Source organism: Nipponia nippon, unplaced genomic scaffold (assembly GCF_047370975.1).
Source record: "Nipponia nippon isolate SJK-2023a ecotype South Korea unplaced genomic scaffold, ASM4737097v1 scaffold_26, whole genome shotgun sequence".
NCBI lineage: Eukaryota > Metazoa > Chordata > Aves > Pelecaniformes > Threskiornithidae > Nipponia > Nipponia nippon.
The window spans coordinates 4,280,714-4,302,588 of NW_028262343.1; the positions used below are offsets into that span (position 1 = coordinate 4,280,714).

At 41.0% G+C, this 21,875-nt stretch overlaps 1 protein-coding gene across 4 annotated transcripts in view; it reads right to left on the reverse strand.

Moving 5' to 3' along the window:
* Positions 1–584: 584 nt before the first annotated feature.
* The window catches only part of LOC148055177 (trafficking protein particle complex subunit 13-like), a 56,017-nt gene continuing 34,726 nt past the window's right edge, over positions 585–21,875 (reverse strand). For 2 of the 4 annotated variants that reach the window (XM_087762577.1, XM_087762573.1), the window contains 3 exons: positions 16,000–16,117; positions 14,608–14,671; positions 585–5,701 (listed from right to left, as the gene is read on the reverse strand). In XM_087762577.1, coding sequence (XP_087618703.1) covers positions 14,612–14,671; positions 16,000–16,117 — 178 coding nt within the window. In that variant the 3' untranslated portion in view covers positions 585–5,701; positions 14,608–14,611. Of the gene's footprint in view, positions 5,702–7,422; positions 7,773–14,607; positions 14,672–15,999; positions 16,118–21,875 lie in introns of those variants that run through there. The other 2 variants (XM_087762574.1, XM_087762575.1) reach the window with 2 other exon arrangements.

Genomic DNA, 21,875 nt, shown 5'->3' on the forward strand with positions numbered 1-21,875 from the left:
GGGAACGGGGCGGGGGCGCGGTTGTGAGGGCGGGGGGGGGGCCGGGAGAGCTGACAGGGAGAGGTGGGAGTGGTGCGCTGCGGAGGGGACGTGTCCCGGGGCCGCGTAACGGGCCCTCCCGCCTCTGCCCGACGTGCGGCCCGAGCCGGGCCGGGGACTGGGATGGGGCCTGTCCGCGGGCCGGGACAGGCCGCGTCGAGTGCCTGCGGGGGCCCTTCCTGGCCCGGTAACCACACGGGACTGAGGGACTCCTGCTCTAGGGTACAGGTGTCGTTGGTTTCCCCCCGCGTTTTTGGCATACTTTGTCTTCTGCAGGGGCACGTCAGTTGCCCAGACAAATTCAATCCCAAATGATAAATGTTTCCTCGGGCATAAGCAGCTCAGCTTCCTAATTTAATAACTGCATATATTATATCCAAATCGCTGAAATGATTGATCACGTATCAGACATTTGATGTCTTACTTTCATGGCTGTCCCAGCAGCTGCCACTCCATTGTACCTTACACTCCCTAACTTTCAGTTACCAGGAATTAGGAGAACAAAGACATCTGGGGAAAAAAAACTAACAACCTCCACCCAAACACGATGTTTGAATATGGTATAGTAAACTTTGATGCAAACAACAATTAAAGTAATACCACATATATACTCACACTGTTTCACATAAACCCCAGAATACAGTTGTATTTTTTTTCAAATATTTCAACCCCTCGGTACAACATTATGTTATTGAAAATGCTGTTAACTGTAACATAGTAATGTACAAATATGTTTGAAAAGCAGCCAATGGGTTTATTGTAGGTCACATGACTTCAATATTCATGTGTTAGATCTCAACAGTATGTTGATGGAAATGTTTTTCTGTTTAATTTCCTTGTTTGTTTGAAATAAGTATTTGATAACCTACTGTGTATGCAATATGCCATTTTAACAGTCCTGGAGCCTGAAGTTCTGCTCAGCCACAAAACAGCGCACAAAGCTGACAGCAGGGTGGATTTGCACATGCTGCTCACCTTATGCTCCTTAATTGTGTTCTGCAGAGACCATGTCTAAGGACAGAGGTAGTTTTGTTTTCACACCCATTTAATCCCTGGCTTCTTTACTGGGACTGCCACCAACTAAGCTGGGATCGTGTTTTATTATGATAATCTGTTTACTGAGAAATGGACAAAATGCTAAAAAATGCCATTTTACATGAGCCACTGAACAGCAACAGAAAATGGTATGTCAGGTTAGTATCGACCTGCCCCTGATTTTAGCATACAACTAGAAGTGAAAAGTCCTTTAACCCCTCACCAGTCCCTGAAAGTAACTCCAATTGATGTTTCCTGTTCAGGATCATTACTTGCTTTGTTCAGTTTCTTAAGAGGCTTTGGATGAAGATAGTTTAATCTTTAACAACAAAACATACAGTTCATCACATTTATAAAAGTCCACTATGTTTAACAATACTGTTATTTATTTAAAACTTCTTGTCTGTGTATGGGCATTGTATGTTCGAGTATCCAATTTGTATCCAGATATAGAAAATAAGCATGCATTTCTACTAGGGTAATAATAATCGCTTATTGTTTCTTTACTTTTCTACTAATCCTCTCTCCATCTTTACAGAGCATACAGTCCTTTTTGGGGACTACATCTATGCCTAAATTTAAATAATTAAACTAAATTAAATATAACCATCAGAGTTTGTAAAAAAAAAATTTATATATATATATTTCCCAAAACATTAAATCACCTCCATTTTTTCTTGTTCAGATAAGCCATTTTCTTCAAATGACTCATCTTTGGACTAAGGCCAAGTATGAGAACTTCAGCCCCTCAAGTTAAAAGCACTGACAACAAATTTAGAATTTCTCACTATAGTGCACTACACCAGTGCTATAATAAAATTACTAATATTTTATCTCATGAGAACAATTGATCATTCCTGTCTAATACCCAACAATGTATCTTTATCATAATTAATATGAATGCCTCTCTGTAACTGATGTCCTCCATCATGAACTCTTCAAGGCACCTGTTTTATGCATGAATTATCATAACTTTTTTTAATGTAAAAATGTTTACTGCAAATAGCTCAATACATTTATTAATGCAGCGGGGAAATAGATGGGTGTGGGAAATTTATAGCAACTGTTGCTCCCATGGTGAATCTACCATAGTTGTAATGTTAGTTTCAGTGTAAGATACTATTTCACTTACGGTTTTAGCCATCAAAAATAAAAGCCTATCCAAAGTCTGCTGAAACTATAGCTAGCTAAACCACAACTCCTGAAGACATTTTACATAGACAAGATACAAATATCTATGCAAATTAAGAAAATACCAGGAGTTATCCCAGGGATTTAAAAGTGCTATAAATATAAAGACAGTATTTAGATTACAGCTTCAACAGAGTCCCCAGCAACATTAATTCCCAGAGTTGGTATCCCAGTTACCATATAATTACAGATTAAGTGCACAAAGTACAAAATATAGTTACATAATGAGTCTTTCAAGTGAGACTATGCAAGTGATCCCACTGAAAGTTTAAACAAATTCTTTACGAACGATTTCAAAGTAGAAACCAAGCCCAAACTTCTCTCATTCAAATCTCTATTTTTACATTTGAACAGCAACATTAGTAAATACTGCAATAACACGCAGCTTAAACTGAAAGAACAGTTGGTGAGACAGCCACCTCTATGTCCCTTTCAAGAGTTCAATGGTCTGAACAACATATACATAGTTTTTCAGAGTAACAAGGATTTATTGCTGCTTTTCCCTATTCTTACTACCATTGTTCGTTATGTTCATGTGTTTCCACTTTTCCAAGAGCTAGACTGAAAGGCCTCCAGGCTTCTTCTCATTAAGTGCTCAGGTAGTGATTTGGAACAGTGGATTTTAAGATGATCTGAATTGGGACTTCTGGACATCATTGCAATATAAATATTAAATAATAATTTCTGGAAGTAATAACTACCTGAAAGACATAATGAGACAATAAGTAATCTTTTCTCTAACAAGTATATATTAAAGTTTGTTTGTTTATTTTGGATACTCCAGAATTTAAATTTGCCCATGGTCCATTCAAAATGTCTTATTGTAACATTTTCTGAATTGATCTGACTCATAACTGGATTAAACCACATTTATGATGGTGAAATCAACAAAAAAATGGTATAATTCAGTGGCAATTAAGGCCTAGAAGTATATTGTTATGACTTCCTAAATGCATAATCCCGATCTATTATATTTAAAGAGAAGCTAAGTAAACAACCTCTGTTCAATTTAAATTTGATACAATCCCAAATTTACCCTGATTAAATATTGCATTACGCCATACAAAGAGGTTTTCTCTGTATTTGGTTGCATTATTTTTCAAATAGTGAAATCAAATAGAGCAATAAACATAAATGTATTGTGTGACTAAGTTTTGGAGTATTATGCAAATACTAATAGAAAACCTTTGTAACACCACAACCTATTTTGTATATGCTGTGTTCCAGAAATGGTTAGGAATGTTTTAGAGCTATTTTTAAACATTTTATTGTGACTTTTTGTTTGTATTTCTCTAACTTGGTTACCATGGGTGAGCTCCTGAATTCTGACGGAGGAACATTTGGCACAGTGTTTCACATGGAGGAGAAAAGACAAAAAGGTGATGTTAAGGCACCTTTACTCTTCCCTGATTTGGACTGCTTTGCTCCTGGACAGTCTCCTTAACACTGACTTTAAGCTATGCTGCAGCCTCTTAGCCTAAGAGTCTGTTTTGACAGCCGATGCCCCCACATAAATCTTGCACTGGTCAAAACAAATGGAAAGGAATGAAAACTGCAGCCATACCATGTGAGGACATGGACATCTGTGGCTCATAACCATCAGTCCTTTGCTCACAAGCTCCTGCAGAGCTGCTTCTGGCCACACTACAGACAAAGAGTTAAATGTGAAGTTGTCAGAAAAAGCCAACTATGAAGTTGCCTAAAATAAGCTATTTGTTCAGTATTTTGCCTATGCACTCATGATGGTTTTGAACTGCCTTTAGTAAGGTTCTTGGATCTAAAAAGGGTAACAATTAATGCTGCTGAGAATATTTGTGTCCAAAAAGCAATCCTATAAAATACTGTACCAACTTCTAATCAGACCTGGAATAGCTTTTCTATAGGAAATCAGTTACACTAGCTCTATAGTAGCTCTATACTGGTTATATTGCTCTTCCAAGGTGTGACGGGTACGCTCCTCCTGTTTGAACTAACTATACTTTGGTTCAGGCAGTTGCTCAAAGAGTAGGCCTAGCTGAAGTTAACCCTGTTGTGCAAGGCTATGCCACATCAGCGAGAACCCAGCACCAAACCACAAAACCAGTTTGGGCTGGAGACTGGGCTGATAAGCGTCAGAAACTGCATGAACACAGCAGAAAACTTGACTACGAGCCAACCACTTTATAAATATCTGCAGCCACCAGGGTCTGTTGAGTTCTGCACAGCAGCAGGCTGCATGGTGGTGATCTCCCCTTGAATAGGGATGCTCTCTCAAGGTTACTCCTCGAGGTTGAGGGATCCCTTACCCAGCATCTGATGTCTACAGTGAGGTAAGAGACGTTTTTTACGCATCAAACTATAGCTTAATTATTAAATGTGTAGTAAGTAGTAGAGTGCTTGACCGCCGTTTAATCATTGTTTAATAAAACCTTTTGGTTAACCCCACGACGAGGACTTGTCTCAATAATTCTCCTGCAACACAAGGTCAGTAATTAGTGCTGCATCCTGTAGGAAAACTCCTCTCTCTACTAGTAGGAAAGAAGAATTTCTGTGGCAAGTTTGTTTAAAATTAATTATGGTGGATTTTTTTAAGCTGATGAAAACCCATGAGAATGAATTCTGGAGTAACAAGTTGGTGAATAGGTGATGCGTAAATAGACACTGTAAAAGTTATCACAAATATCATTCCAGAATTATTCTATATAGGCACATTTATGATAATGATACCCATCATGCTAACCATTACATAAATCCAGATTTCTCTAACTGTAGGATGAATTGCATTTATTTTACATTTTATGGCTTCCTCATCTCTATTCTGACCATTAATTTTTCTTACAGTGGGCTAATGCCGACAATCCAAATCTCTCAGTAGTTTTTAGCAACACTGTTGTATATATGTGCAAACTTAACAAATTCCTTACTTTTTCCTTGTCATCTTATTTTCTGTGAATAATCTCAGTCATGTAAAAAAAAGGACTAACAATATGTGAATTCCTGGCTTCAGTGTTGGCTCGATATTTAAGGTTTAATTTCTTATGGACTGCCATGTTTGGAACCACAGGTTAAATCCCTTTGAAGCAAGGAGATCCAGACAGTCCAGTGAGATGAACTATCCTGTCTCTAGGCCCGTTAGACTAATAGACTGTACTTTAAGTAAAGAGTTTTTGATTTGTAGAAAAGCTACCATGAAACATTTTTAGGAGAGTTCAAAAAACAATCCTTTTGATTATCCTCCATCTGTAAAATAGGATTCACGATAAAAGATAACTTTAGTTTGGGGAAAATAATGACTTTTTTTCGGAATCTGTTAAAACAGTTGTAGATTTTTTTCATCATATAAGATTTTTAATTTTAAGTGTAATTAAAGGAGAATCAGTTTGTCTTCCCTGTTTCTCCTCTTTATGAAGTCTTCAGTTCACTTTCTTCAGTTATGTCTTCCCTTTCTTCTCCCCACCTGAGAAATATAAATGACATAGTTCTAAGTGTTAAGAAATGTTCTCCTTTTTTTAGTATTTTATCCCTTCTCCTTTGAACAAACAAAATATAAAAGATTGCCCTTGTATGACTAGTGGAACTGAAAACCATTATAGACATTTTTAATTTTCCTGTGGGAAGAATGGTTTCAGAGTGGCTTTTTAAAATCTAAAATAGACATTTTCAGTTATATCTGTCCTAAGACATGAGAGTTGCAAACAATGAAACTAAAGTATATTTTTAATGTTTTAATTCACAGGTTCATCTACTAGTTTCCTCCATCAAAATGATATTTTAATACAAGCCTTACATGGCAGATATGAGTAATATGCTAAATCAGTAAGGAAATATTGACTTTCCAGGCCACAAAGGTGAAAAGGATATGTATTAACTTATTTCCATGCCTGCACACAAGCAAAAGCTCTCAACAGAGAAAGTGGCTTTACCAAGTGCTTCTGAGAAGAGTGCTTTAGTCTAGAGCTGTAATTACTCTTTATTATTATTTTTATAAATAAACTATTTTAAATAATTTACTTTGTTAAACTAAGGTTGAGAAAATGCATAGATTCTGATTAACCATGCTATTAGCAACATAGCAGAGTTTACAACTGAGCATCATGACAGCATCAACTCATTTTTCATGAACATATTTCAAAATGATTTGTTGTGATTAGACAGTGTACATTCAGATTAAACAGACACACAACTTTGGTGAGAAAGCCACCCTTTGAATTTGCACAGAAAAGATTTAAGCAAGAAAAAAAATAGCCTTGTTCTTTACTGTTGGTGAGACAAATCCACTTAAATCTAAATGCAGGTGGTACAGAAACCTATCAATTAATGGAAGAATGTTCAGTGTAAAATACAGTTGCTGTTATGAGGCCCTTAGGGCACTGCTTTCCAACCTTCGTATAGTGGTCTGTCTTTATCTGAAGTTAAAATTTATTGTATTATTTCCCTTCTTCCTCCTATACCCATTTCATTTGCTGTAAAAGTAGGAGAGAAGTGTTTCAATTAAAAGTTTGTCTCACTTCTGTGCATTTTGAGAGTGCAGTTATGATGCTGTGGCTATTATACTGTGTGATACAAGTGCGACAAGGTTTGTAGAAGAGGTGCTATCTTTAATTAGACCAACTGATAGAACTGGAAAAAACAAACTTTTGGACTTGACTGACAGCCATTAATCAGATCTGACAAGTAGCAAAATCCAAACTAAATACAAGTGGGACATGATTATTCTTAGTATAATAAAATTATTTTAATCAATTAAACCACTGGAGAGAAAACAGTTGCTAACATGAATGTACAGGGATGAATCAGCAAGAAAACTGTAAGCTTTAAAAACAATGTTGCTAGTGAGTCCACAATTTGTTTATCCACCGTTAAGAATTTAGTTCCCAGGATTATTTTTTAAATATGAATTGTAGGTCCCCTGTGAGGATCTGGACTGTGCAAGAGAGAATATTTTCTTTATGACAAAAATATTCTCCTATCCTTTTCTGTGTTTTGTCCTTGATCAGTCATCACAGAATCATAGAATGGTTGGGGTTGGAAGGGACCTCTGGAGATCATCTAATCCAACCCCCCTGCTAAAGCAGGTTCACCTAGAGCAGGTTGCATAGGATCGTGTCCAGGCAGGTTGTGAATATCTCCAGAGAAGGAGACTCTACAACCTCTCTGGGCAGCCTGTTCCAGTGCTCTGTCACCCTCAAAGTAAAGTTTTTCCTCATATTCAGATGGAACTTTCTGTGTTTCAGTTTGTGCCCGTTGCTCCTTATCCTGTCGCTGGGCACCACTGAAAAGAGTCTGGCCCTCACCCTCCTGTAAGCGTTGATAAGATCCCCTCTCAGTCTCCTCTTCTCCAGGCTAAACAGACCCAGCTCTCTCAGCCTTTCCTCATAAGAGAGATGCTCCAGTCCCCTAATCATCTTCGTAGCCCTCCACTGGACTCTCTCCAGTAGTTCCTTGTCTTTCTTGAACTGGGGAACCCAGAACTGGACACAGTACTCCAGATGTGGCCTCACCAGGGCAGAGTAGAGGGGGAGAATAACCTGCATGAGTTCATGAATAATGGTTGATTAGTTTCATGCACACAATTCTCATGGGGGTATGTGATGTGTTTAGTACAATGTATCACATTTTAAAAAGTGTATGAAGAAGACCCATGGAAATTAATAGTTCTTTGGGGCACTGACATCAATTATGTTAAATACATTGGTATTCATTAATTTTGCATTTGCTGTGCCAGCAAGGTTTGTTTCTGATGGGTGTTTGTTAGTACAGGGGAAATTTGCTTTTGGATTGTGAGTTTAATACTGGAAGCATTGTTTGAAAAGAGCTCAGGGAAGAACTCTTCAAGGATGTGTTTTAGTAGATGCTGTAATTATTTAACAATTTTCTGTATACATACCAGCATTGACTAGTATGTAATAGACATGAACATACTGTCAGTGAGGGTTTCCTTTCTGCGTTGTTAGATTCATAGATGGTATTCAGGTGTCTAATTCAAATACACAGCCTGATTCTTGCAGGGCAGTTCCAAAGACTTTTTTTTTCTAGCGTGTTTTGCATGGTGGCTGATTTTGTGAAGAGTGTGTTGATTTGTGGTTTCCTATACAGGGTAATTTGTATTGTCACTTTTTGTCAGCCATGTTATCTAGAAAGATGATGTTCATATTCTAGTATGGGAAAGGCAGTAAATATTGAATTAGCAATGGAAATCAGTGGAGAAGTTCAGATGATAAAGATACACATCTTTTAGATACAGAGTAGGTTTGGTGGCACAGTTCTCTCAAACACCTTCTAATGAGTAGTTCATGAACAGGCTGGCATACTGGTATGAGGGAGAAATTTTAAAACATTTTCAGACATTGGTTGCCCCATCCTACTGATTTGCACAATTCTTTATGAGTAGCAGCCACCTCCATCTGAAAACCACTGATTTAGGTGTATCAGCATTTTATTAAAGGAGAGAAACAATTGTACTCTTTTTCACTTCTTTCTCTACCTTCAACAAAAACCATCTTGAATTAATCCACTGTACAACCAAGAGGCCTTTGGGAGAGAAATCCTCAAAGATGCGAATATACATGAATTCACATGTTGAATGACACTGTCCTTGTCAGGCTGTTCAGCATTTTAAATCTGCATAGACATTTTCTCATGCTAACTCTGAAGAAACAGGAAATTGCCAGGGTATGGTTGCATTCTTTTCCATGGCATATCTATATTTACTATATGAGCTAATTTGCCTGCAGTTCAGCTGTGCATTTATGTTTCAATACAACTATTAATAAATAGAGTTCTGGATATATATACACACATCAATCTGCTAAAGCCTAAATCTGAAATATGATATATGATACATATATGTATATAAATCATATATGACAATGTGGTGCATATATATGCACAAATATTTAAGTGATGAGCATTCATCTTTATAGTGTAAAACCCCTATAGCATAAGTTTAATTACTCTTTAAATTTAAGGCAAATAATTGTCAATAAAAATGTATGGACATGAAAGCTATATGAATCACATGTAACTTTGGAAAAAAATGAATGATGTCCCAGAAAGTTAGGTAATTGAACATGCATGCTGCTGCCACAGAGATTTAAAATATAAGGATCTGCTTTTTCAAATGCAGAGGTATTATTTTTCACATGAGTAAGCTTGTTACCTTCACTGGGACTGTTAATAGAAAGAGTTGTATACCTGACTAGATCTGTGACCTAAGGGCTTCTTTACACGGCGTCAGAAAAGTACACTAAATCTACATACATTGAAACAACTTAATTTCATGTGATACAGTTTTAGTATGTACTAGCTGTTGAGATAATGTAAAGCCTATATACCTATTTGAAGATTTTGAAATGAGATACATGTAATGTTTTATTAAGCTACTGCCTTCCTGCCCTTCCCAGCTGAGAATATCCTGGAGGGGTTAGGAAGGTAAGAAAGCCCCTATTTGCCGCTGAATTCTGCTTCCTCATTACAACATTGGAGACTCATGGCACAGCACTGCAAGCTCTTTTCATCTCCTTGTCCCACAGAAATCAGATACAGAGCTTCAGAGAGCACTTATGAACCATCTGCACCCTCATGACAAACACTCCCCTCATACAGTGCAACGTGGAAGGAGCTCAGACCTTGTTGAAATGAGGAACACACCTATCTCTGGCTGCCATAGACAACTCGACATACTTGTCCTGCTGCTCTATTGCCATGCCAAATAAAATGCCATAATCCACTGCAGGAAAACAAAAAAGTAGATATCCAGCAATTCTCCTTTCACCTGTATATGTTAGGAAAAGCTTGACTGGATTTTGTCATGGAAAGACGTATCAAAGTCAGTTTGCTGTAGACAGTGTTGATGCTAGTGTACACACTGAGGACTGAAGCTGACACACACTGTTGTGGAGAAGGCTCATATGAAAGCCAGGACCACTTTGCCTGAGTGCCTAATCAAGAGCCTGAGCATTGGCTGCATACATCCAAGGGTACCAGGACAGGTATTCAATTTGCCCATCTTATGGACTACTCAGGCTGGCAATCTTGAAAAAGGACCATCAGCCAGTAAATCTCCTTGTTTTGCCTGGTTAATATGCCCTTAATGTGAAAAGTTGCACAAGATGTAGCTTTCTTCTGGTTCTCAGGTGAAGGAGTATGACTTGCAATGTTGCTGTAGGCATTTTAAATTTCTCTGCTCCTAACAACCAGCTGCACCCCTGCAGATCTCTCTTATTTCCCTAACTGCTCATTTCAGTTGTCTCCATTTGTATATTCCAGGCAGTGACCATGCCAGAAGTTTCAAGAGCTAGTTAAAAATGATATCTCAGCAAATATAATAGTATACTCACTCTCAGATGTCCAGTGGAAAATACTCCTTTCTTTCCCTTGCTCTCCTCCCCCACCACATGCATTTTCTCTTTTCTCACCTCCCCCTCAACTGCTTGAGCTTAGAAGGGAGAACTCCTGAAAATCTCAGTATTGCAGCAAACAAGTCAAAGCTGTGTGCCATCACCTGTCAGCAATAATAAAAGAGGCACGAACCACTGTTAGCTACTGAAATTTTGAATAACCAAGCTTCACTGGAAAACTGGAGCATTTGTTTAGGGAATAAAAATTTAATTTAAAATGCCAAAACTATTATTTTAAAGCTGTCTTGTCCCTCATCCCAACATGGAAAGCTATGCCTTCCCAGCCATATGTGATTACACTTCCAGAGGAGATTAGACTGCTTCTGTTCCACCATGTACAGGAAACATCCTCATTGTCACTCACTATTCAATATGGAAAGCATTTTACCTTTGATGGATTACAATCATCAACTTGATGCTATAAAAAATTAGTAAAAAGACAGTTGAGGTATTTTAAGGATGGAAGACTGTTGGACATACTAGTTTCAGAAAGCAAATGATTAGGCCTGCTAAACAATTACCAAATGTACAGGAATATGGACAGTATATGGACAGTAAGAATGAAGAGATTAACCTGAAAAAAAGACTGCGTTTTTATTTTGTGCACTGCTCCATGATTTTTATTTTTCTCACTTTTTACATGAAATGCTCTTAACTTCATCACCTTTTCTTTCATCATCCTTCCTTCTCCTTTCCTTTCGTCTAAGTCTTCTCACCACCCTTTCTGCCACAACGCCCCCCACTGCCAACATGCAAACCGTTCTTTTCCTATGAATTCTTTCTTCCTATAATGATTGCATGAAGAAGGAAATCACCTGGAGTGCAGTGCTGCATTCTGTCTCCTATTTATGGGACTGGTGGGATGACTCACACAACTGGAGTGCTGCAATGGGGTAGTCTTGTATGTTAGGGAGTGTTTTCACTGTCTAGAGCTTGATGATGGTGATGATAGGGTTCAGTGTTTATGGGTAAGAATCAGGGGAAAGGCCAACAAGGCAGATATCCTGGTGGGAGTCTGTTATAGACCACCCAACCAGGATGAAGAGGCAGACGAAGTATTCCATAAGCAGCTGGGAGAAGTCTCACGATCACTAGCCCTTGTTCTCGTGGGAGACTTCAACTTACCAGATCTCTGCTGGAAATACAATACAGCAGAGAGGAAACAGTCCAGGAGGTTCCTGGAGGGTGTGGAAGATAACTTCCTGACACAGCTGGTGAGGGAGCCAACCAGGGGAGGTGCCCCGCTGGACCTGCTGTTTACGAACAGAGAAGGCCTGGTGGGCGATGTGGTGGTCGGAGGCTGTCTTGGGCTCAGTGACCATGACATGACAGAGTTTTCGATTCTTGGAGAAGTAAGAAGGGGGGTTAGCAGAACTGCTACCTTGGACTTCCGGAGGGCAGACTTTGGCCTGTTCAGGAGCCTGGTTGACAGAGTCCCTTGGGAGGCAGTCCTGAAGGGCAAAGGAGTCCAGGAAGGCTGGACATTCTTCAAGAAGGAAATCTTAAAGGCACAGGAGCAGGCTGTCCCTGTGTGCCGAAAGATGAGCTGGCAGGGGAGAAGACTGGCCTGGCTGAACAGAGAGCTTTGGCTGGAACTCAGGAAAAAAAAAGGAGAGTTTATGACCTTTGGAAGAAGGGGCAGGCAACTCAGGAGGACTACAAAGACATCGTGAGGTTATGCAGGGAGAAAATTAGAAGGGCCAAAGCCCAGCTGGAACTTAATCTGTCTACTGCTGTAAAAGACAACAAAAACTGTTTCTACAAATACATTAGCAACAAAAGGAGAGCTAAGGAGAATCTCCATCCTTTATTGGCTGCGGGGGGAAACATAGTGACAGAGGATGAGGAAAAGGCTGAGGTACTTAATGCCTTCTTTGCCTCAGTCTTTAACAGTCAGACCTGTTATTGTCGGGGTACCCAGCCCCCTGAGCTGGAAGACAGGCCTGTCAGCCTGACCTCGGTGCCAGGGAAGGTTATGGAGCAGATCATCTTGAGTGCCATCACATGGCATGTGCAGGACAACCAGGTGATCAGGCCCAGTCTGCATGGGTTTATGAAAGGGAGGTCCTGCTTGACTAACCTGATCTCCTTCTATGACAAGGTGACCCGCTTAGTGGATGAGGAAAAGGCTGTGGATGTTGTCTACCTGGACTTTAGTAAGGCCTTTGACACCGTCTCCCACAGCATTCTCCTGGAGAAACTGGCTGCTCATGGCTTGGACAGGCGTATGCTTCGCTGGGTAAAAAACTGGCTGGACGGCCGAGCCCAGAGAGTGGTGGTGAATGGGGTCAAATCCAGTTGGTGGCCAGTCACAAGTGGTGTTCCCCAGGGCTCAGTATTGGGGCCAGTTCTGTTTAATATCTTTATCAATGATCTGGATGAGGGGATTGAGTGCACCCTCAGTAAGTTTGCAGATGACACCAAGTTGGGTGGGAGTGTTGATCTGCTGGAGGGTAGAAAGGCCCTGCAGAGGGACCTGGACAGGCTGGATTGATGGGCCGAGGCCAATTGTATGAGGTTCAACAAGGCTAAGTGCCGGGTCCTGCACTTGGGTCACAACCACCCCATGCAATGATACAGGCTTGGGGAGGAGTGGCTGGAGAGCTGCCTGGTGGAAAAGGACCTGGGGGTGTTGGTTGACAGACAGGTGAATATGAGCCCACAGTGTGTCCAGGTGGCCAAGAAGGCCAATGGCATCCTGGCTTGTATCAGGAATAGTGTGGCCAGCAGGACCAGGGAGGTGATAGTGCCCCTGTACTTGGCACTGGTGAGGCCGCACCTCGAGTACTGTGTTTAGTTTTGGGCCCCTCACTACAAGACAGACATTGAGGTGCTGGAGCATGTCCAAAGAAGAGCAACGAAGTTGGTGAAGGGTCTAGAGAACAAGTCTTACGAGGAGTGGCTGAAGGAACTGGGGTTGTTTAGTCTGGAGAAAAGGAATCTGAGGGGAGACCTTATTGCTCTCTACAACTACCTGAAAGGAGGTTGTAGGGAGGTGGGTATCGGTCTCTTTTCCCAAGTACCAAGTGATAGGACAAGAGGAAACGGCCTCAAGTTGCACCAGGGGAGGTTTAGATTGGATATTAGGAAAAACTTCTTCACTGAAAGGGTAGTCAGGCATTGGAACAGGCTGCTCAGGGAAGTGGTTGAGTCCCCATCCCTGGAGGTATTTAAAAGAAGGGTAGACGTGGTGCTCGAGGACATGGTTTAGTGGTGGACTTGGCAGTGTTAGATTAACAGTTGGACTCGATGATCTTAAGGGTCTTTTCCAACCTAAATGATTCTATAATTCTATGATAAATGGTGATGGGAGTACAGATGCAGTCCTACAAACATATTCAAGATAGTTTTTCCACAGCTCATATTCTTAACATACAAGTTTCAAGCAAACCCATCTACGATTAGGTCATTTTTTCCTCCCCTCCCTGCTCAAGGCCGTGCTATGTAGTCCTGGCAGCTCCTGGGCACAGCCACCCTTATACTCAGGAATCAGTGGCTAGAGCTGAGATGAAGCACTCTGAGCCCAGGTCAGGCCAACAGAGCCTTTTAAGGAGACACTGGAGGGACACACAGACAAAACTCCTTCTATGGAACATACTGAATTTAAATCTGATGTGACTGAACCTTTCATAGTCTCCACCACATGCTGAGTGCACATCCATCCACATGACAGGGGACAGTTGCTTTTGGACCCACAAAGGGTACACAAAGTAGTCACATGGCAGGATATGTCTCCCCACACACGCATGCCAGGCAACGGGGAGGTTACGCTGTCGTATCATGTTAACAGATACCCATCCACCATGTTCTGGGGCGAGGAGGGGAGCAGTCTAAGCACTTGCTCGCCCTGACAACTATATCACCGCGCTGAAGTGCTGCTGTGGTTTGAGCAAAGAGCTGGACGAAGGCCAGATCCTACAGACATCCCCACACCACTCAAACACATGCACATGCTGCGACTTACTCTATTACACCAGCAAGAACCTGATCTCTGAGGGGCCACTCTGTTGCTCCATCCTCAGCAGACCCTAAAAAATACAGAGACTGCAGGTGGCAATATTGTAAGGAAGAAAGAAATGGGTCTGTTGGGAAAGGTGGTGAAGGAGAAGGAATAGGGGAGGAATACCTCTGCTGCAAGAGAAGCTAGGGAAAGTTTGTGGCTGGATTTTTGTGGGAGATCAGCTAAAGTCTCCGTTGGGTTCTGGATTTCTTTGCCAAAGATGTATTTTAAACATAAGGTTTGTCTGTGACTTTTTATTTCCCTGAGACAATTCATTATTTTGGCCCACTTTCATCTAGTACTGCTTGTGCATAAAGCAGTCCTTCATATAGACAGGTCATAAACATCAGGAAAGAGTTTATAATAGAAATTCTGAGACCAATCTAAGTGCCCAATGCCAGGAACTGCTCTGCGGCACTGCGTGCACCCAGCCCTTTTTAAGAAACCTGGCCCATTAAAACTCTTGTTTATGGAAGATCCGCCTGTTCTGGCTCTCAGTGGCATCTAGGACGTCAGCAGAGCTGTTGATCAGGACAAACTACTGCTTCTAATGCCATTAAGCAGAAGACTTCAGCGTGGCAGCACTGTGTATTTAAGCACCGGGACATCTGCTCTTTCATGGAACAAGTTATTTTAATTAGGAAAGTATTCATAATGTCATGGGAGCTATTAAAAATAAAAGACATGTCAGTAGTATAACTTTCAAACAGCCTCACAACTGACGTGACTGTATCTGTATGATCAAGGTAGCATTTCCAAACAGAGGCACTTTTACACTTTACCATTAGAGTTGTGGTTTTTATATTAAGTATACATACAGTATAACATCTAAATGTTTTACAGTTCCAGGAAATTTAATGTAACTTAGTTTTTGGGTGGCCTGCTGTTATCAAAATCTCTCTCAATCTTGTTTTCAGAGAGAAAGGATAATCTTGTTAATTCGCTGATCTAGGATTCTGAAGCTCTGAACTCTGCATCCCAGTCTGCCACAGACCATTCGTAGCAGGAACACCATAATCCCTCTAGCTTTGGATCGTATGCAATCTGGGACAGGGAACCTCCCTTATTTAGTATTTGCAGCATGGCAGCACTTGGTACACCACTGTAATACAAATAATAGATACTGTAGTATGAGAGGAACCTATCAAAGTTGTTGAACTCTTCTTGGTCATGTGCCAATATCTGTTGAAACACTGCAGGAAACGTGACTGACAGAAGCAGCTTGGTTACCTAGCATGGGGTTAGGCCGCAGCAGCAAGCCAAGTCCAGCCACTGCTTGTCAGTGGGGCTGTCTGGTGGCCGCTGTCATGTGACTAGCAGAGTGTGACTGGCCTCGGGGGACAGAAATAGCCATACCTTCAGCTTCTTGGATCTGATGAACGAGTCCTCCAGAACTGCTAGTCGACACCAGAGCTGCTGTGCTGCTCCCCTCCTTGCTGCTGAAGACTGCAGGCAAACCACAAACTGCTTACACCTAGCAGGGAAACAAGAAGAGATAAACAAAAAGGCAGTTCAGCTTGATAAACTGGATAAGTTTCCACACTTGCAGGCTCATGGCATCTAACCATGATGATAATAGCTTACTGGCAGAACAGCAAAAAAATTATCATATGTTTTCTTTAGCCATTCAGAACTCTCAGGGCTGGCACAGTCCTTTTGTGGACTTTGGCATGCCACCTGCCTTACAAAAGCTTGTAATGCTGCACTTCATTGCTCAGGGGTGGTGAAGGGCACAATATGGTTGTGTTTTGCTGTTTTCTTCCCTGTAAGCCAGTCTCAGGCCTATGAGAAACAAATATTTTGCCAATTTAGCCTGCCAATAAGAACAGGTGGTTGCACAGCTTCCTCTAAAAGGTACAAAAAGCCACACAGCCAAGGGGGCAAGAAGGGAATAAATAAAATTCTGTGGGGACAAACTCAAGGACAGAAGCAGCTCAGGTGAATGGTTTTGTCATCAGCACAATACAGCTCCAGGGCCTCATTACTGAACGTACAAATGAAGGCAAATCCAAACATGGGAACCACATTTCAGTGGGATGCAAGCTGCAGCGTGGGCAGAGCGAGATCTCCTTCATTTGTGATCAGTCTTAATAGCATTTATTGGTTTGTTTCTGCAAAGTGGACTTAAACATGAGTACCAATATAAGGAAATGGTTCTCTGAAGTGCCAGTCTGAGGCATTTGCATCATGTGCTAAGAATAGGTCCTACCTTCTCCCATCCCCCTGCCCTGTAAGCTTTTCCTCTTCACTAAAGCAGATCCATATTTGGTTTTCACATGATTCTCTCTCCACTCCCTCCTGCTTTACCACTATCTACCTTCAGTCTCCTCTACTTCTGCTTTCAAATACAGAGACTTAGAATTAAGTCAGTCAAATTATTAAATATTCTGCACATAAATTTAAGTGTCAGGAGAACCAGATCAACCATCCATTTCTCTGACCCAACAGTCTGCACGCTTGTTTTGTTAGATTCCCCATCTCCAGGTGGTAGTTGTTTGCCCACTTTGCAGAATACAACTGAAGATTAGCACAGTATATTATTGTATATTCAGAACAGCTTTTCTTTTCAGTTTTGCAGTTTCAGATCATCATTTTCTCTGTGTAACCCAATTAGGGTAAACATCCTTAACTCTGCTATTTCTTTACATAGACATTTGTAAGTACACTATCCCTGGTTTACCCTAGACGCTGGGTCCAAAAGTTCTGCTGAATTTCTCTGTGAGGGAAAATTGGATAACAGCCATCTCTCTGCCAGGATGTAAATAACATCATATGCTCTCATTTACCCTACTTGTTTTCCAACTGCAGAGAACTCTCTGAGTTTTCAGGAGATGGGACATCAGGCTCTATAGCTGGTCTGCTCGGATGTAGAGGAGCCTTTTTGTCTTTGCAGCTGTGGAGATTTATAAATAATCAGTTTTCCCATGTTTCTCTTCCCAGAAGACTTCTTTAAAGCATTATGACCAAGACAAGCAAGTGAGACACCTCCTCTGCTTTAGTCCAACTCCTATGGAGTTGGAACATTTGTCAGACGGACATGTCCCACCTGACAAAGCAATCTGTAGCTAATGTGCAACCACACAGAAAACACAGGAGTAACACGATGGCCCTTTAATCCCAGGTATAAGGACATTAGTAAAATAAAAAGAAACTGAATGAGGACACGAGGATGGCACAAGATGTCTTAGCCTCATACCATTGTCTCCATGTACACACACTATCAAAGTTTGATGCTCAATAACATGGTTTGTTTCAGTAAGTGGAAGGATCCAAGGAAAGCAGGCAGGCTCTACAGCATAAACATCCCAAGAACAGAGTACATCTTTCCCTTTTCCAATACAGGGACTAGTTGTGGTTAACCATGTAACTTGTCAGTAAAATAACAGGAGCACTGTATGAAGGTTATTATCAACAATTCTTTCTCCTTCCCCTGCCCCCAAGTTTGCTAGCCACCAAAACCTCTTTTTGCTTTCTTTTCTAGAAAAGGTAGGCCCATCACTTTGAGTTTTATCCCTTGCTAGTATATTAAGGGTTTTGCTGGGCAGAGGACAGTATAGCTTAGTTGTGAGGTATCTCTTAGTATGGAAAAGCCCTATGAACTTAAACTGATCTTTCTTTGCCAAATATAGTCTGTTTACAATTTCAGACACACTTGAAGCACTGGTGGGAATTTCTTTTTCAAAATTTGCCTAGCAGACAAGGCCCAAGAGTCAGGAAGTGGCAGAGCTGCTGTTCTCAGCCCAGGAGGCTGCAGAAAAAAAATAGTTGCCAAGTCAGACAGAATTTCCCCTGAGGACTCTGGCTGCAGCCCAGCCTTTAGAAGACCTGCCAGTTCACCTAAGGGTAAAATCAAAGCTTTAAAAAAGCCTATACAGCTTGCAAAGAAGGACTCTCATTATTAGGATATCTTTTTGATATTTTAAGTTAGATCTGTGGCAAAGAAATCTCTGGAGTCTTGGAAAATCTGTACACGCAATTTGTATAATATCTTTCCAAACTCAGCCACCGCTGATGTAGCCAAGAACTCTGAGCTGCTTGGCTGAATGCTGCTGTACCTGTTCCTGTTACCATGGAAATAGACATTGGCAAAAATAGGATAAGAGCTTTAAAGTAATTACCGATATAATCAGCACTTTCACCTTTTTGGAGATTGGCTCCCCCCAAAACCCCCAAATAGTGAAACCGTCCAATTCAGACTCATCAATACAGCAATTAGTGTCTAAAGAGACATCAGTTAACATGATCAGTGTGGGAATGACACAAGAAAGGAAGGCATTGTTGGAGCTGGGAAACAGTGGATTCCTGTGACGACTTTTGCTTATTACTAATAAGACACTGTTCTCCTTTGCTATGAGTCACTGTTCCAGTTTCACCCTTAATTAATTCAGAGTCAAGAGAAAGGGCACTAACGTGAAGAGAAGCTCCCAGATGATGGCTCAATAAAGTTTGCAGAAGGAACTGAAGAGGGGGAGGGGAAAGAATTCATTATAGCAACAAATCTTGAGATAATAGAGAGGAAGACATGCTGTACAGCAGCCATACTGGGAAATCTAAGTACCAGTGGTTTTCTTATTACACTGCAATTGTCTGAATGAAACGCATCAGACAATGAAATGCTCATCAGAGCAGCACTACCCAGCCATTACACACACTACCAATCTTTCATCCAGGCAGGAAGTGCATCAGTTAGTACATTGTGATCTGCATCAGTTTCTACAACATTTCAAAAGCCATCAAAGGTCTCTTGCCCTTCCCAGCAACATCCCTTTTACCTACAGAGAAGTCAGAAGGGAATTTTAGTTTCTGATATATAATTTCATGCTACTTCGCTAAAAACACAATAGCCTGCTTGTATTCAGGTTGGATGCAGCACTTACCTTCAGTGACCAGTGAAGTGACTGTTTGCATAATTATTACTGCTTCTAACAACATTAACATTTGGCTGGATACAGCCTGAAATGTTTTTGCTATGGTTATTTAGCAGAAAGAAGATGTGCTTTCAGAAGAAACTGATGAATGTTCTGAAGAAAGTTAGGGCAAGATAGTAGGCATACTTTTGTAGCAGACTTCTTGCTTTACTAGTGGATTTTTACAATCTCTAAACACATAGTGTAATTTAAAAAAAATTGATACTAATTTCCTTTGTTCATTTCATACAATTCTTTCAGTCTCATGAGACTGTAGGCTGCCTATGGGCAGGGCTGGGCAACAGAGCCGAGCTCCAGGTAGAGCCATCCAAAATGATACTGTGTCCCTAGGGATGTCTTTTGTGCAAGTCCTACTTGCTAGTGCATCCATCTCCCCTCACCTGTTCCCTTTGGAGTGTCTTGTTACTTAAGTGTTGTCATACACCCTAGTCACTGCACAGCAGAGCAAATAAAGCTTCTTTGTACCTCCTGCCCCCAACAAAAAGTAGCAAGATTCAACAGCACTAGGTGGTCTTTCACTTTGTTAGCTAAATACTGTTTTTTGCTTTAAGCTATGTATTGTTGTACAGCTGTTTCTCATACATCTGGATTTTCAGGATCCTTTAAGATGACAAGTAGTTTTCTCTTACTTATTCAGTGCAGGAATTTTTCTTAAAGACGCTGAAATCAAAGTTGTTGTTATTCTTCATAGAAATACTGTTGAGACAAAAGATTATATCATTCAGATGCATTTGTCATAGTCTGTCTCCCTGCCTACCACTGTTAAGTGTTTTCAAGTGAATGTCAGGATTAGGCTAAGTTCTTCCATTAAGGGCAAAACATCGCTGTGGGTGGAATACTTCTCTGCTTTCACCATGATGACATAGACCTAACTGGCTGGACAGCTTCCTTCCAATAGAGAGCCCTTGAGATATATGCACACGAGACGCACATTTTATCATGGCTCATTTCGAAGACGACCGAGTTTTTTTCCCACAAAGAAAGGTAGGTAGGGGCAAGAGTGGTGAAGATCATCCAGGCAGAGAGTGCTGGAAGGAACTGTCATGTCATGTGACTGTGGCAGGAAGTACTGTGGCTGCTGGGGACTGTGTTTTGCTCCAACACTCAGTTTGGACAATGATGTTATCTGCTCCAAATGCTCTGAGAAGCTTCCAAGATTCCTGGGCTCCCTAGCTGCTACCCTGAGCCCTCCTGAATGGCTCTCATTCCCCAGAAAAACAAGACAGCCAAAGATCTTGGTAACAGCTTTACTTTCTTCAAAGCCTACTGCCAAATTTCTTCACTAACTAGCTTAAAAAAGTTAAACACATACAGAAAACCCACTGATGTTTGCATTAACCAAGTAACCGTGTTTAGCAATAAGAGGGTCACAGCTGATACAGCCATGGTGTGTTTTGTAGGCCAGCAGAGCTACACCAGACTGAATTCCAAGGCAAGCACTCAAAGAGTTAGGAGGTGCTATAATTAATGTACATAAGGTTAGGAGGTGCATAATTACATTCAACCATAATTACACCCACTGGTGATTGTGCTTTATGATATAGTCTTCAATTACATGACCACCTCCTTTCTTCTTTTCCCTATGGGATCTTCAGCTGTGTCAGGACCATCTCCATAGCACAGTGCTGCAGAATTGCTCAAGTTGCCATTAAACACACTGTTTAGGACACTGGGAAGTGCAGTAGCATCTGCATTACACTGTGTCCAAGACAATCAGCCGTCACATGAATACAAGATACAAATGTCTGAGGCATGAGAAGTCTGAACTCACAACTTAAAATGTTCTCATGCAGATTTGCAAAAATTTACAGATTTGCATGTCTGGTATGCATATTATTAAAGCCTGTATTTATAAATCTCTGCTGATATGCAACATCTTTATGAGATGATTTCTTAACTACAGGATAAGAAGCTACTTAGCAGGACTGAACTTCTTCCACACAAAAGGCCTTATCCAGCCTCTATTCCTGTGGTAAAATTCTTATTGACTAAAATGGGAGCAGGATCATGCATCTGGTACCTGCTATCCCCCTTTCTCCCAATAAAGCATTGTTCAGTTCATCCAAACCAACAGAAAAAACTCTGCAAGAGTCATTTCCCAATTCATAGTACAAATATACAGCTATATCAAACAGATAGCTGTTTGATCTTCTCTGTGTTCACAGTGGCTACACCAAAAGCCCATCGGTACCCCTTTGGGTCCTTGAAGTACCCTCCCCTGAGGTAGTCTACGCCAAGGATACAAGGGGCCTCTGGGCCGGTCACAATGGGGTGCTTTTGCCACTTGTCCCCTGTTAAGCTCAC